General features: G+C 42.4%; 1 protein-coding gene across 2 annotated transcripts in view; it reads right to left on the bottom strand.

The window, feature by feature from the left end:
* Window positions 1-12,809, bottom strand: part of clasp1a (cytoplasmic linker associated protein 1a) — a 70,716-nt gene extending 57,907 nt beyond the window's left edge. The window contains exons 1-3 of one of the 2 annotated variants that reach the window (XM_030111568.1): window positions 12,662-12,809; window positions 6,376-6,658; window positions 6,033-6,280 (exon numbers count right to left, since the gene is read on the bottom strand). In XM_030111568.1, the coding sequence (XP_029967428.1) occupies window positions 6,033-6,230 (198 nt within the window). In that variant the 5' untranslated portion in view covers window positions 6,231-6,280; window positions 6,376-6,658; window positions 12,662-12,809. Of the gene's footprint in view, window positions 1-6,032; window positions 6,659-12,661 lie in introns of both variants that reach the window. The other variant, XM_030111569.1, reaches the window with a different exon arrangement.
* Window positions 12,810-14,276: the final 1,467 nt, after the last annotated feature.

Genomic DNA, 14,276 nt, shown 5'->3' with positions numbered 1-14,276 from the left:
AATTCACGTGCACAATTAAAGGGGCGTGGCTTGGTCGCTCATGAAAGCAGAGGGAGGGCGGAACCTCCAGACGCTGGATTAAAAAAACCTCTCTCTTTCAAAACTCCGGACACGAGCTTTAAGGAGGCCAGCAGAGTCTCTACTTTGACTGCTTTCTACTGAATAAAGCTGACAGCTCGGTCTGGTTCAGGACACTCTGTACCATTTTCTAGTGAAGTCGGTATTGGTTTAGACTGCTGGGAAACCTTTACTGCATGAGGCTTCTTTCTGAGAGGAGTTCTATAAGTGTAGACTCATAGTTTTAGATGAATAATGAACGAATTCACATCATTATTCAAAATCGTTTGGGGTTTTATGAGCATGTTTTACCAAAAACCTAGCACTGAAAACCTCATTCAAACCATCTCCAGGTCTGATGCATTGATTCTGTATCATTTAATTGGAAATATCTGAATGTATGGATACAGTAAAAGGGAGGATTTGAACCTCACTGTACAGATTTATTTCAAAGGTAATTCCCTAGGCACTGTTTTCTTCTACTAAACAGATTAAAGCTGGTGTTGACATAATGATGTGTTGACCTATCTAGAGTTGTGCAGCTTAACCTAATCAAGGCCAATGGCACATCAATATCATATCAAGGACTGATTCCAGGCTTTAATCCCAGAATTAAACCACAGCAACACACACGACTGATCCATTCAAACAATATTGGATTTTTCAACTAATGTTATCATGAGGTGCTTTAAATAGGCAGCTAGGATAATTTAGAAATTCACTTATGTTGAATGATTTGTATTAGTAATTATTAGAGCCAGTTTTTATTCCATTTATCTGTCTATTACTGTCGTATTGTCAGTGAGACTATTTAATTTGAAATATTTGAAAAGCAGTGAACAATAATTTGGATCCGTTGTTGGATTTGTAAAATGGTTTTTAAAATGATTTGACGGTAATTAAGACAATGTTCAATGCAGGTTGTATTTTTGATTTAATAAATGAACTGATGTGAAGCTCAGAAATTCAGCATCTCGTCACATTTCCTCGGTTTTGCTAACCCTCCTCCCTCCACTCTGACCGGCTGTGGGACTGTCATTTGTACTCCCAAATTTCTTAACTAAATAGTTTCATTCACTTATTCATTCAGATTTTACACACATACCCTTCACTCAATTCCTGTTTTTATTATAATGATATGAGGCATGTGACACTGAGGTTACACACACATTCACACAACCAGACCTTCCCCCAACGCAGGTTTGCTCTACATGCCTCTTTTGTGTTTGGTAAATCATTTGTGGGCTTCTGCTAGTCGGGGTGGGGGGGGGGGGGGGGGGGGGGGGGGGGGGGGGCAGATCAATGTGGTCTGAGATTTTTTAGATAATTTAATGTGAACTCTGCTCTCAATCCAAAATTCTACTCTGAGGTTAAGACGACCACACGCTCCAAAACAGTGGATAAGGACGGAGACACAACAAGACGTGTGTGTGCGTGTGTGTGTGTGTGTGTGTGTATACACAACCACTACATTGCTTTTCAAGGTTAACCCCTTTGAAGCATTAACACTAGCTTTAGAAAAAGGTTACAGAAACTCATCTGGCATTTCTGTTACCGTCATTCAAAGTGCACGCACGCACGCACGCACACACACACGATAAAGGACACGACATACAAATCAGATCTGTAGGAGCTTTGCTCACTTTTGCAGAAGCCTCTAGAACAGTGAATTTCAAAGTGTTGAGTCCCGAGTGGTCTCATAGGGTCTGGAACTTTCCTTACATTTTTGACAAGAAATCAGAATATAAGATAAAAAAGAGGGTGCAACTCTTGATTATTTTGTCGGAGAGCATTTCAACACTTAATCTATTGTAAATCTAAGGGGAATCAAGTAAGAGGATGCTCTTTCTTCTACAATTTGGAAAATCTCAACCTTGGGAAGAAACCGCTGATACAATCAGAGTTATGTTACAATCTATCATGAAATGCTGCCAGAATTCGGTCCAGCGGTTCTTTAAAATGTGAGTGGGCATGCAGGTAAGCAGGCTTTCTGAAAGGCAATCAGGAAATAGGAGAGTTTATGAGACAGAAGCAGAATCTGAGCTGAGTGAATGAATGACACAAGATATTATGCACCGGAGATGAGTTCTCTCGAGAAGCACAGATAAAACAGTAACTACATCTCCATGTTGCAAAACAGAGAGAGTAGGTGGAGACAGAACGTCTCCACTCACAGGGACTTACTATCAAAGCCATTTTAGATTCATCTCTGAGCTTCCTTTTGAGCCAATAGTTCAAAAACATTTTAAAAGCTTTTTCTCAAGCTGGGACATCTAATTACATCTATTCAATCTTCTTGCAGAGTGCATATTTAAAAACATACAAAATGTGGATTTATGAATATTGGATCTTGTAAAAGAGTTCACAAATTTTGCCACAATATGCAATAAAGCCTCAAATTTTACATGAATTACTTACAAATCAGATATAAAGACAATGTATTGAGCATATCTGCATCATTAAAAATCACTATAGTGAAAAATAATAAAGTAAAAGAGAAAATCCAAGGTAAACCTCACTAATAAGTCAGAAAATGGGTCAAAATGTTCGACTAAAATATACAAGCAGTGCAGTGAAACAGCGAGGATGCTGCAGCAGGGTAAATCTCAAGGTGGGTGTGGTCTCTGGCTGGAAGCAGCAGGAACACGCCTCGCTCACTTCCTGGTTGTGGGCAGATCTTATTTGAGTGGATACAGCAGTGGAGGTGGAAGATACAAACATCTAAAACCTGCATGAATCAGAACGTCTGTGTATTCACAGACCTGTTCTCCAAAGGGAAACATTCCTAAGGGACTGTCACGGATCTTTCTGCAGCATCATCTGGAGCATGCATTTCGCCATTGCTGTTGTTGAGTGGCGTCCGACAGGGTCGCGGGGTCACAGGTGGAACCCGTTTTCAAAAACAACGCCGTAGTAGTGAAGTACATGAAGCCTCGAGGCGTTTCAGGTTTGGGATTACTGGATGAATCGTTTCAGCCTGAGGACGGGCAATAAATTAGTCTGAGGGCTCAGGAGTTGATGTGAACAACTGAGTGCAAGCAGCCGGAAACATTCAGGAAGGTGAGCCTCTTCTCTGATCTGATACGACAGAAGAAGAGACTGATTCTGCCTGTTCTTCACTCACCACAATGTTTAAGCATGTCTGAAGGACACACATCCACACACACACACTGTAATTACAGCTGGAGAAAAACTGAGGCTTTCTTTAAACAGTTGCTCACTATTAGATGACCCCCCCCCCCCCACAACCCCCTCCACCCTCACACACACACTCACACACACACGCCTCTGTAACTCCATTTATGGCAAACGTATCAGTGGCGCTCACTCTCAAACTGAATACTTTCCACATTCGCTGCCAAGTGATCGGCTCAGTTGGAGGAAGAACAACAGGAGCAAAGCAGAAAGCAACGAGTCTCCGCTCCGAGGAGCGATCTGAACCCACAAAACACACGTTACAGCCGAGAAAGCGCTGAAGGCAGCGTCACAAAACTTCCCATTGGAAGCAGTGCGAACAGAATCTGCCATACAGACTTAAAACACTCCAGTTCTTCGACAGAATTTTAAACATGCAACGCACATACAATTAACTATGGAAATCCTGTGATTTATTGCGATTAAAAAAAAGTAGTCTTTTGACAGCCCTACTAATTTCTTTAATGCAAATTAAAGCCGCATCAAGAATGTGAACGTGAGTACAGGGAGCTCCTGGGCCGCACGGAAGCAGCAGCAGAACAACATGAGCTCCTTTAGACATCAGCTGATAGTGTGAAGCAGCCTTAAAATGTCAAGCACATCCAGCACGAAAAGGGCAAAATTAATGGCTGGTGGGAGTTCTTTCAATGCCTCCGTATTTCATTAGTGTGACACTGCTCAGCGGCTGTTGGTGTGTTGACATGTGCAGAAAGTGCTGGCTGCTCTTTATGAGGCCCTGGTTCTGCCCTGCAGGTAAGCCTCCATCTGTGCTGCAACAAGTCCAATTAAGCTCATTTTTAGTGGCTCCTGGTACTTTTCATAAATTCAAACAATTTCACAAGATTTTTGATGCTGCATTTTTCTCTTATTATGTATTTTGAGGTGATAAATGTGAAGCTTTAAAGAAAAAAAATGAGTCAGTCTTTTGTAAACGAAAATTTCAATCACACGTCACCAAATACTGGAAGGGATGATGAGAAGGAGGCTAAAATGGCTAAAACCCCAAGAACAACAGAGAAGGAAAAAAGAAGACAAACTGAAACTGAGTTAAAAAATGGCCCCAAAAAAATATGCTGCATTAAAAAAATTAAATAAAAACAATATTCTAAAAAAGCTGCAATGGATGAAACCACAACAGCAAAAAGGACAATTTAAAAAAAATCAATAGTTTTAAATCTCAATAGTAGTTTAGTTTATTTCATTCAGCAAATCAGTTCAAAACGATTCAGAACTAAAATGTTCAACTGCTTGAATAAAAGGGAGCAGAAGGAAGAAGAAACAAGCAAATATAGCAGAGCCGTAAACAATAAAAGTGACCAAGCTGTGTTAGAAAGCTAAACGTGTTTTTTGTGGCTCCCGGGTGGAAAGTGGAGAAGAAAAGTCTTCTTTGGTGGTAAATGTTACAGACCTCTGATCCATGCCTTGAAGTGTTAACTCCTCCTGATGTGCTAGACCGCTTGGATCACTCCGCAGTGCAACACGTAATTTAAAGCACCAAAGAAATCCATCATTCGGGAACGAGGCCCCACGGCCCAAAGCCGCTGTGTTTTCAGACATTTTTAGGTTGCAGGAGCCGCATATCCCAACATGAAATCAGACCTTCTGTAAACAACGAGCTCTGAAAGCGACGGCGCAGGAACGCCAACAGTGAGCTACTGTGGAAATCACTCTTCAGGGGCAAATTGAAACACAAACTGCCCCACAAGAAACTCCAAAATAAAGCCCATTCAATCGATCACAGAATGGAGAGCAATGACGTTTGCTTTACTTTAGACCTCGACGCTCAGAAAAACTAGAAATTCCTCCTGAAACTTATTGTGCGACCACACAATGATTGGCAAGAGCAGAGACTGCAGCAACAAGTTGCCCCTGTGGTTTCTATGTTTTCCAGTTTGATTGAAAAGTCAGTAACATGCAGCTCAGTCAAAGTGTTTAAGCGGATCTGAAACGAAGAGCAGAGAGCTTCACACTGCCTCTGCAGAGCAGAAGCGGAGAACATCAGGCACAAGTCTTCACTGGGGGTTAATTAACCCTGAACAATCAAAAAGGGAAACAGAAAGCCAGGTTCGGGGAAGTAAAAATATTCAACAGTCACGAAGGCTGAAATTGTGATAGCCATGGAGCAGCGCTGAGGGTGAGCAGTGGAGACATCAGCACAAAACAACATGAGGCTGACATGACATGAGGGCAGAACACAGAGGATTCTTTGGAGACGAGATCGGCACACAGAGGAGCCGAGAGGTCAACGTGGGGACACAAGTTCAAAGCAGAGCAGAGAGGCTCCTCCAGAAACACTCGGTAAATGTGAAGACACGACTGGGGCTTTTCCACCGGCACGACTCTCCTCAACTCCACTATTCAGCCTTTCCATTACGTGTTGTAACCTGACACCAGGTACTGTTCTTGTACCTGTTCGGCCGCGTTTTCAAGCAAGACGAGTCGAGCTGAAAACTGTGACGTCGGCAGACAGTCGGCCACTGGCTGGCCAGCCGGAGTGCTAATGTCACGAGATGAGTCAATAGAGCGGCCGCCATTTTTAAAACGCAATCACAACAAGGACGATCATGATCACAGATGGATGCACAGAAATCAACCATGTGGAGCAACGATCAGGTGAAGTTGTGCAGCGTGGAACACATCGAGCCACTGGAGTGGAACTGAACGGAGCTGCAGCAGAGACAACTGTTAAGGAAGTGTGAAAGAAGCCGCAACCACATTATAGTAAAGGGCCAAAGCAGCAGTGTGCGGAAACAGCCACAGCCACAGTCATGTCAGTTTACCTTGAAGTTGCTGGAGTTGACCCAGGAGCTGGCGATGCTGTCCACCATCTTGTCGAGCGCTGTCTGGTCCTGCTCCAAATCAGGGGACTTCTCCTTGTCCAGGATGAAGTCAATGATCTCCTGGCCCACCTGCAGCCGTCGGCCCACGTCCTTCTGCAGGACCAGGGCCAGGCAGTTCTCCATGCTGGGCTCCATCATCCTCCTCTGGATCAACGCCCCCCCGGCAGTCTGACGGACTGGCTGGCTGGCTGCTGGCGTTGAACAAAAGGAGGTCCACTTAGCGGGCGTGTGACGAGGAGAATAAAGGAACTGGCTGTCTATATTCTGATCCCTGAGGCCAGACCTCCTTTCTGTCCCAGCTGCTAGCTTGCTAGCAGGCTAGTGGCCGTGCCCTGGGGGGAGATGGAGGGCTTGGGGAATGGCAGCAATGCAGCATGTGTGAGTCTGGACAGCAGCTGGGGAACGGTTACCACCCCCCCACTTGACTTTTTCTCTTCACTGAGGAGTCTGGGGAAAACCGCTGCAGCCGGGGAAGAAGAGGCGATCCGGGCGAGCGACGGGAAGTCAGCAGACGGATGGAGAGGGCTAGCTCACAGCGCTAGCTTGAAGTGTTTCTGACAGTTACCCTGGAGGATCAAAAACAAAATCACAACAGAACCAGGTCAGTCTTTCACTTAAACTACAAACAGCGCAAAAAAAAATCAAAAGGTACAGAGTGTGGGATGTAATAATACCACATCCGTGCACTGGAGGGCAGCAGTGAGTCCGTTATTTTCAGCAGGTTTTTTATTGGAAACAACTTCGGAACTTGTAAAATTTACCACAACTTTGCGCAGAATTTGCTTCTTCTTCTTTTGTTCTTGCATTGAATATAAGTAGAGTGACTCACAGCACCACATAGTGGAAGAAGCTGGTATTACAGGACTGACTGACAGAAATAAGAAACACTAAAACAAATGTGCTCTTTCCCCAGTCCCAAAACTCACTGAGCTCCATTTTACAACGTCACGCATGAAGATCTAACGAATGGACAAGCTAATAATATGGTGTAATAACAACATCCATACATTGGCACTGGCTTTATAAACTTCTCTCTGATGGTTTTGACTAAAAATATCAAATATTCTCATACTGAACAAATTCTGATGATTTATTTTAGATAACAATCACATTAATGAACCGTTTACTGTTTATGATGGTTTATTTTGAAGCTTTTAAGTTTGTTTTTTTCCCCAAAAACACCCATTCTCCAAAATTTGCTATCTTGTGAAATTGTTACACTCTTTATAATACACAGGGGGAAAAAAACAAAAAAAACTAACACATTCACATGCCAGTATAGTTACTACAAACACACTTGAAAATCAGAACAAAATGTTAACAGCAGTTTATGTCTTGAGGTTTGTCCTTGAAGTGACATGTTTAACTACTGAACGTGATTCAACCACATTATTATGTAAGACTTGTTCAGTGTCAACAGCGACACAAAAACATTACATGAGTGTCAGAAAAACAGGTTGATCGATGATGGACGAAATTATCCGTCACAGGTGGTTTTCCTCTTCATGCGGACGATCCAACACACTAACTGCAGGTTCCTCTGAGAACTGGTTGTGCCAGTCAAGTGTGCGTGACTCAGGTGTACAACACCTTTTGGATCACTGATCACACCGAAGGAATCAGCATCCAACATTCGTTTCCAGTTTCACTATAACTACCGACTGCATCCACAGCTCTCAAAATTTGTGGGAATGATGTGTGTTAGTGCAGTTCTTCACAAATTACAAGATTGCCGTTAACATGACAGTCCCAAGAAAGTCCAACAAAGATGTGAAAGAGTCCAGAGGAGTGGCAGGCCATGACTTTGAGTCAGCAGTCTGACAAATGTGCTCAATTCAGCTTTCATGGTGAAGGACCTACAGCCTCATTTGGTTGGTAAACACTCTGGGTTTGTCAAAACTTTGAAAGCAATACTTGTGCATCATACGCACTAGTGTGCCTGTGGAATGACTTTCCTCCACTGCAGGAGAGGTGGTCACTGCTAAAACACGGGCTCTCAAACCGCAGCATGTCGATCAACAAGTGTTCTTACAGAAGAACCTAAACTCCCAAATGCTGAGCAGTGAGTCATGTCTGTGATATCTGGCACATTTAGGAAGTACCGAGCCCAAAGCTGCTTTTACAAAACCTTATAGCTTAGGGTGCAGCAGAGTGTTTTGTTTTTGAAGACAGACACCTTTCACAAAGGAGGATAGCTGGGATGCTATTTAAGTTTACGATGTAATGGTGGACATTGCTGTTATTATTTTGATATTAGATAAACATATACTATATAAAACTGTCGTTCATATTTTTCAAAATTTGCTTGTATTCATTAATGGGAAAAGTAACCATGTACAGTGATAGAGAAAATTGAGGACAGAATGCAGCCATGCACTGAGATGCATTGTGGAAATGAATCAATGAATAATCATGATCAAACTGAAATCCATGGGCAGGAGATCAATGGCAGCTGACACCATCGACCAGGCTCGTCACTTTGTGAATAGAAGAACTGCTCTGCTGGTTTAGTCTCCACAGTCTGAGACCGGGCCAGGACAGCTGACCTGGACAGGCAGCTAAAAATTCCAGCTCACATCAGCCCCATCGAGGCTGAGCCTGGGCATAATCTGGGTCTCTGGGGCAACAAGGCAGCTCATCCTCCAGGAGTGAACAGCGCCCTGGGAAGAAAGGATGGAGGAGGCTCATGAGAGGAAGAGGGAGAAGAACCAGGTTGAGGACAGTCGGAGGAACAGCTGGCGGACCAGGTGTAGACGCCAGTGGAAGTGGGCAGTCGGGGATTTGCCGGCCAGTCTCTGAGCAAGGCCTGGGGCTCACTGGGCACAACCACGGACTGTTAATAAAGATGGACGTAGCGTTCCATAGATTCTAATTAAAAAAGGGAAATCAATCAAGTTCGATTGTTTACATTTCTACATTGGTTTTTTGTTTTGTTTTGTTTTTTTAATGGTCCAGAAGACAGAGATCAGGTGGTCCATCTGAAAATAAATTAATATTGAATTTTATATAAAGCATTAAAGTTCTGCATGCATAGGGGTGTGGTTAGTTGACTGACAGTCTGGTCTGGAATGATCGACAGATCCTTTTGTTCGAGGCTTTCAGGCCTATTCCTGGGAACTCGGTTCTCATCCACATTTAAGTTGGTTGTCCTCAAATTATTATTTACCACAGTTACCCAGCTTGTTAACTTGTTTTAATTAGTTGTCGGTTCACAGCAATCAATGCTGATTCCTCGATTACTTGCAGTAACAGACATTAAAAGAGTTCCGTTGTCCAGTTTTTTGGTAAATGGAGAAAGCATCCAGATGGCTCTGGTTGAAGAGGGGTGAGCAGTGGGGACAGTAGAGCGCCACTTGGACACAGGCCGAGGCCTGATCAGCCTTGGCCCGATCGCCTGGAAGAGAGTGTCTGTTGTCAGACCTGATGCAACCACCGACTCCACGAAAACAATACTGACAATGTGTCCAAAGGCTGTACATCAGGACGGATGTTTCTAAAACTGAGAGTTTGAAGTTTGCCTGAAAGCTTCATTTCAGACAATACATTTGATTTACTATCTGAAAAATATGATCAATTTCAAGGAAGGTCATCCATCCAGAACATCCTCACTTCCATGGATAATGAAGTGAATTATGGAAACAAAAAAAATAATTGATCATAACTGATTGATTTTAGGTCAACAAGTGAAATTTCAATGTGTATTTTTATTTAAACCTCCACAATGTGACTGGTTCTTAGCTAGCTAGTTGCCCACCAATACATAAGCTAATTTGTGGATGTGGAATAAAAGCAATTGCACAGCGTAGAGCACGTTCACCTGACATCTCACATTATAACATTGTCGGCACTGACACATTTCAATCTAAAAAGTCTATTTTGCAACTGTGCACCCAAACAGATCAGCTAAGGAAATTCATCAAGCCACACTCTCCAAGTCCATGACGACTGTGAGAACTCATACATTTATCATTTTAACCTGGAAAACAGTGAAAAATTAAAACACTCATGTATGATGCATCTTTGAAACTATAATATTGGAATGATTAAATGCCTAGAGTGTCAAGCTAATGCTGCGAAGACAAACGACTCTTCTGAAGAAGTGCAGAGAAATCACCAAGAGAGGTGAAATCTGTGGTCCACGATGGCGCCTGGTCGACATATCCATCCCACACTCAACAGCTCCATACACTAAACTTCATCCACTGCTCTTTCTGACCTTTCCGTCGCATGCTCATCCAGGATTATCGAGCAGACAGGACTGCTAAAGCAAACGTTAGGTGATCGCGCTTTGTTGCAGGAGGCGAAAACTAAACGTTCCGGTGTCGATAGGAACCCACAGATTATTCTCTTTGTGAGCTCAGGAAAACAACGCGCAGAGAGTCTGCACGCAGTCTGTTTATTTAACAGGGTCGCGCAGCTCATAGCTACATCAACAATACAATACATAGCATTTAGGGAGTGCCACTGTTGTGCTTTAGGTGGCAGCAGTGAGTCTCTGTAGTATCCAGTTTGTCGTCAGTCCTGCTCTTATATTTTTTAGTGAATAATCACAATGCTTGTAGCTAGATGACGCTAGACAAGACGAGGCTATCTGTTAGCACACTAACTTCAGCAGCCATAAATACGGCACAAAACACACGTCATGGGGAAAATATCCTGACAGTTTGGTTTGTGTTTTATTAGCTTACATTTAAGAGTTTTAAATGAAAAAAGTTAAAAGCTTAAAGATGAGAAAAAAGAGAAACGCTCTAAAAATGGAAGCTATAGAAATGTCATATTAACTTATTTTAAAATCATGCATCAGTCTCTCCTCTGTTCACGTTGGGTTCTTGCCACCTTAAAGTGCATTTGTCACTTAATGTAGGACTAAATGCATTAAGTTTTAAAAATGTTGCTTTAGGTGGCAAATGCTGTTGTGCAATTAAAATGTGATTAATCAAGATTAATTAGTCTTTAATTTGATTTTTTTTAAATCAAGCCACAAATCTAATTTTCACTTTTGTATGATTTATGTGTGATTTCCAGTTCAAGTTCCCACAAACCATGACACCCAAAAATTTTTGTTTCCCTCAGTCTATTAATTTCATGCCATAACTGAACAGTGTTTTTCACTGTTATTTAAAATCGTAAAGTTTGCTTTCCTGAGACATATAATTTACTATCATCAAACCATATTTTCTTTATTTGACCACATCCAAAACTTGTATTCATTTTTTCACTGAACTGAAGAATTTTCAGACTTTTCATTAATATGGCTAGCTGCTGGTGGTGGTAGGCTAGCTGGAGGTCGTGGTGAGGTCGGTGTAGGTGGTGGTAGGAATATCTGCAGGTGGTGGTCAGCTAATTGCTGCTACTGTTCCCAGATAGCTTGATTGAAGATATATACAACAAACTCTGTCTTATGTCTGTGCTGGTAAAGCTCAGCCGTCCAGTTATACTGACATCTACTCTAAATCTACATTTTACTTGATGTTTTTGCAATAATGGGAGGACAAAATGCAAATTGAAAAGAGCTAATGAAGATGATAATAATAACAATAATACTGGTTCCACAACAGCTTTACTTTTCAATCCAAGTTTGAAAGGAATGGACAAAACCAATTACAAACTCAGACTAGGCAGGTCTAAGGATCAACAGATATAGCGAGTATGTAGATGGATTGATAACTCCTCCCTGTAAATAGTGTTTCTGTGTTTGGGATAAATCCGTCCCTTATGTGTTTATATCAGCCATCATTGAGACTTGTATGTATACTGAGACTTATTTCATTTTTATCCTGTCTTATTTGACATTTAACTTTTTAACTTACTTTGTATTTACTCTGCATGGAGTAACACACCCTTGGGGATTTAAAACACATTTATATGACCAGACAGACAGATGAACAGGTAGGTTGGTGAACAAGTGCAACTTGACAACTTGATGGATAGAAACGGATACAGGTAGACAGTGAGACAGGTAGACAGACTATATGTGAGGAATGTCTTTAAAACAAGCTTTAAGGTCAAAACAACAGTTCATTAGGCCATCTTGATAAGCATTATTGATCTGCGCGCGTGTGTGTGCACACTGATCTCAGTGTACTACATTTGTTAGTATGAAAGGTTCATAGAATATAAAACCCGTCAAAACACTTTGTAAACCTGTGAATGTGCCCCATCATCTCACACACACACACACACACACACATACACACACACACACACACACAGATGTGTTAGCAGTGCGTGCTGTTAGCCTGTTAGCTCAGACCATCCCTGCTAGCAGCCGCAGGGGCGCCCTGTCAGCTTCCACGCACCGACACCCCCCGCCCGCCCGCCTCCCCCCACCCCATCTCGCCCACACGCCCCCTACAAAGAAGCCCTGGTCCCCGTCTCTTACGCCCTCAGAGCCCCCTCACCTGCTCCACCGGTAAAAGGGGGAGTGTGAAGGGACTAAAAGCTGGAAAAGCTAGCCCCCCTTCCTTCTCTCAGCGGAGCCCGTCTTTTCAATGGAGCGGCACTCCGCGGCACAAAGGGAGAAAAAGCAGCCGGGAGCCGCGGCTTCATCCACCCGGCTTTCCACTCACCATATCCCGGAGATCTGGCGCAGCTCCTGTGGAGGCTCAAGCTGGGGTTTTCGTGGGGTGAAAGAGCGCAGTCCACGGCCTGGAAGCTCTCCTCTCCGGTCGCTTTCTCTCTCTCTCTCTCCACCCGGAATGCTGCCTGCAGGACGAGAAGGGATCGGTGCGCGCATGCGCAGCAGAGCCGGGGATGATGTTGGCACTTGGAGGACTGTCGCATGGCAAAGTACGTACACACACACACACACACACGCGCACACACACAAACGAACACACAGTAACACATACGTCATTACACACGCGCAGAGAGAGACAGACACAAATACACACATATGAAACACACATAATTCACAAGCACGCAAAAACACACGCTGAAACACACACGCCACAACAGAAAACACATAAGTCGACATCTGGCCCCATCTACTGGACGGCGAACAACCATCTTTTAAAACACACAGTTTTTGTTTTATTTTAGGAATGTTAATAGTTTTTGACATGTATTTATTAAGAAAAACTAGACAGATATGTACCAATGTATGTATTTATCTATTTATTCAATTTATTTATTGATTTATTTATTAATGACAAAATTGCACTAATAGTTTATAGATTTTCAATGTTTTTCCTTTTTTGAGTTCCTGTTTTGAACTCAAGGTATTTTCAGAAACATATTTACCGATTTATGTATTTTAACTACTTTAATCAGATCATTTAGAAACAAGACTGCTGTACTGTTTAATGTTTTTTTTTAAATACACATCTGAATATTAGGGGCGGGACTGTGTGACACAGAAGGAAGTTGGGAGCGGGCTTATAGGTGGAATATAAAAAGGGGCGGGGTTACATGACATAGACGGTCTAAGGGCGGAGTCAAGGGGCGTGGCGGGTGTATATAAGGAAGTAGAAAGAGCGCATGGGTTGACACAGGGTGGTGAAACTGAACTAATGTAAAACTATAAAATGTTTAAATATACATGGCCTGTGTATATATTTGTCCATCTATAAAATTCTTTCAGTGTTTATATGTATATGTTATATTATATATGTTGTACTATATATTTTCAACATATTTTTCTGAAACAAGTATATAATTGAATACTGCAGAAGGGTCGGTTTTCGGAAATGTTCAATTAGACGCGTGTTGTAGGTGCGTGAGAGTGTGCATGTATTTTCATTTATTTCCTGTATTGCAAATGTGCTTTATGTGGATTTTGAACGTGTTTAAAACTGTTTTTTTTAAACTGTCAGAAGACAAACCCCTATTTCATTCTTCTGACTTCAAAATCTCATGCACTTCTCTGACAATCTGACAGACATGACGCTGGCAGTGTTAAGAAAAAACACTGAACTAAACAGGCCACACAAAATGGGAAACTAAAAAACTAATCTATATCCTACAGGCCCTGGGTCAAAACTGGTTCCTTTGTTTTTGTTTTTTGTTTTTTTGTTGTTTTTTTTAAAGATAGGTTATTGAGGGGTTAGTGACATGAAATTTCAATTGTGGTTCAATTTCATAAGTGCAGAGTCTATCCATCATCTTCTTTAGCATGGGGTCACAGTGGCAGAGAGCAAAGTATAGACATTGCTGGCCCCTGCAACTTCTTCCAGCTCCTCCGGC

This window comes from Salarias fasciatus, chromosome 16 (genome assembly GCF_902148845.1).
Source record: "Salarias fasciatus chromosome 16, fSalaFa1.1, whole genome shotgun sequence".
In the NCBI taxonomy this organism is placed as follows: domain Eukaryota; kingdom Metazoa; phylum Chordata; class Actinopteri; order Blenniiformes; family Blenniidae; genus Salarias; species Salarias fasciatus.
Note: the sequence above shows the minus strand (reverse complement) of the source record. Positions and strands in the feature narration are given on the sequence as shown.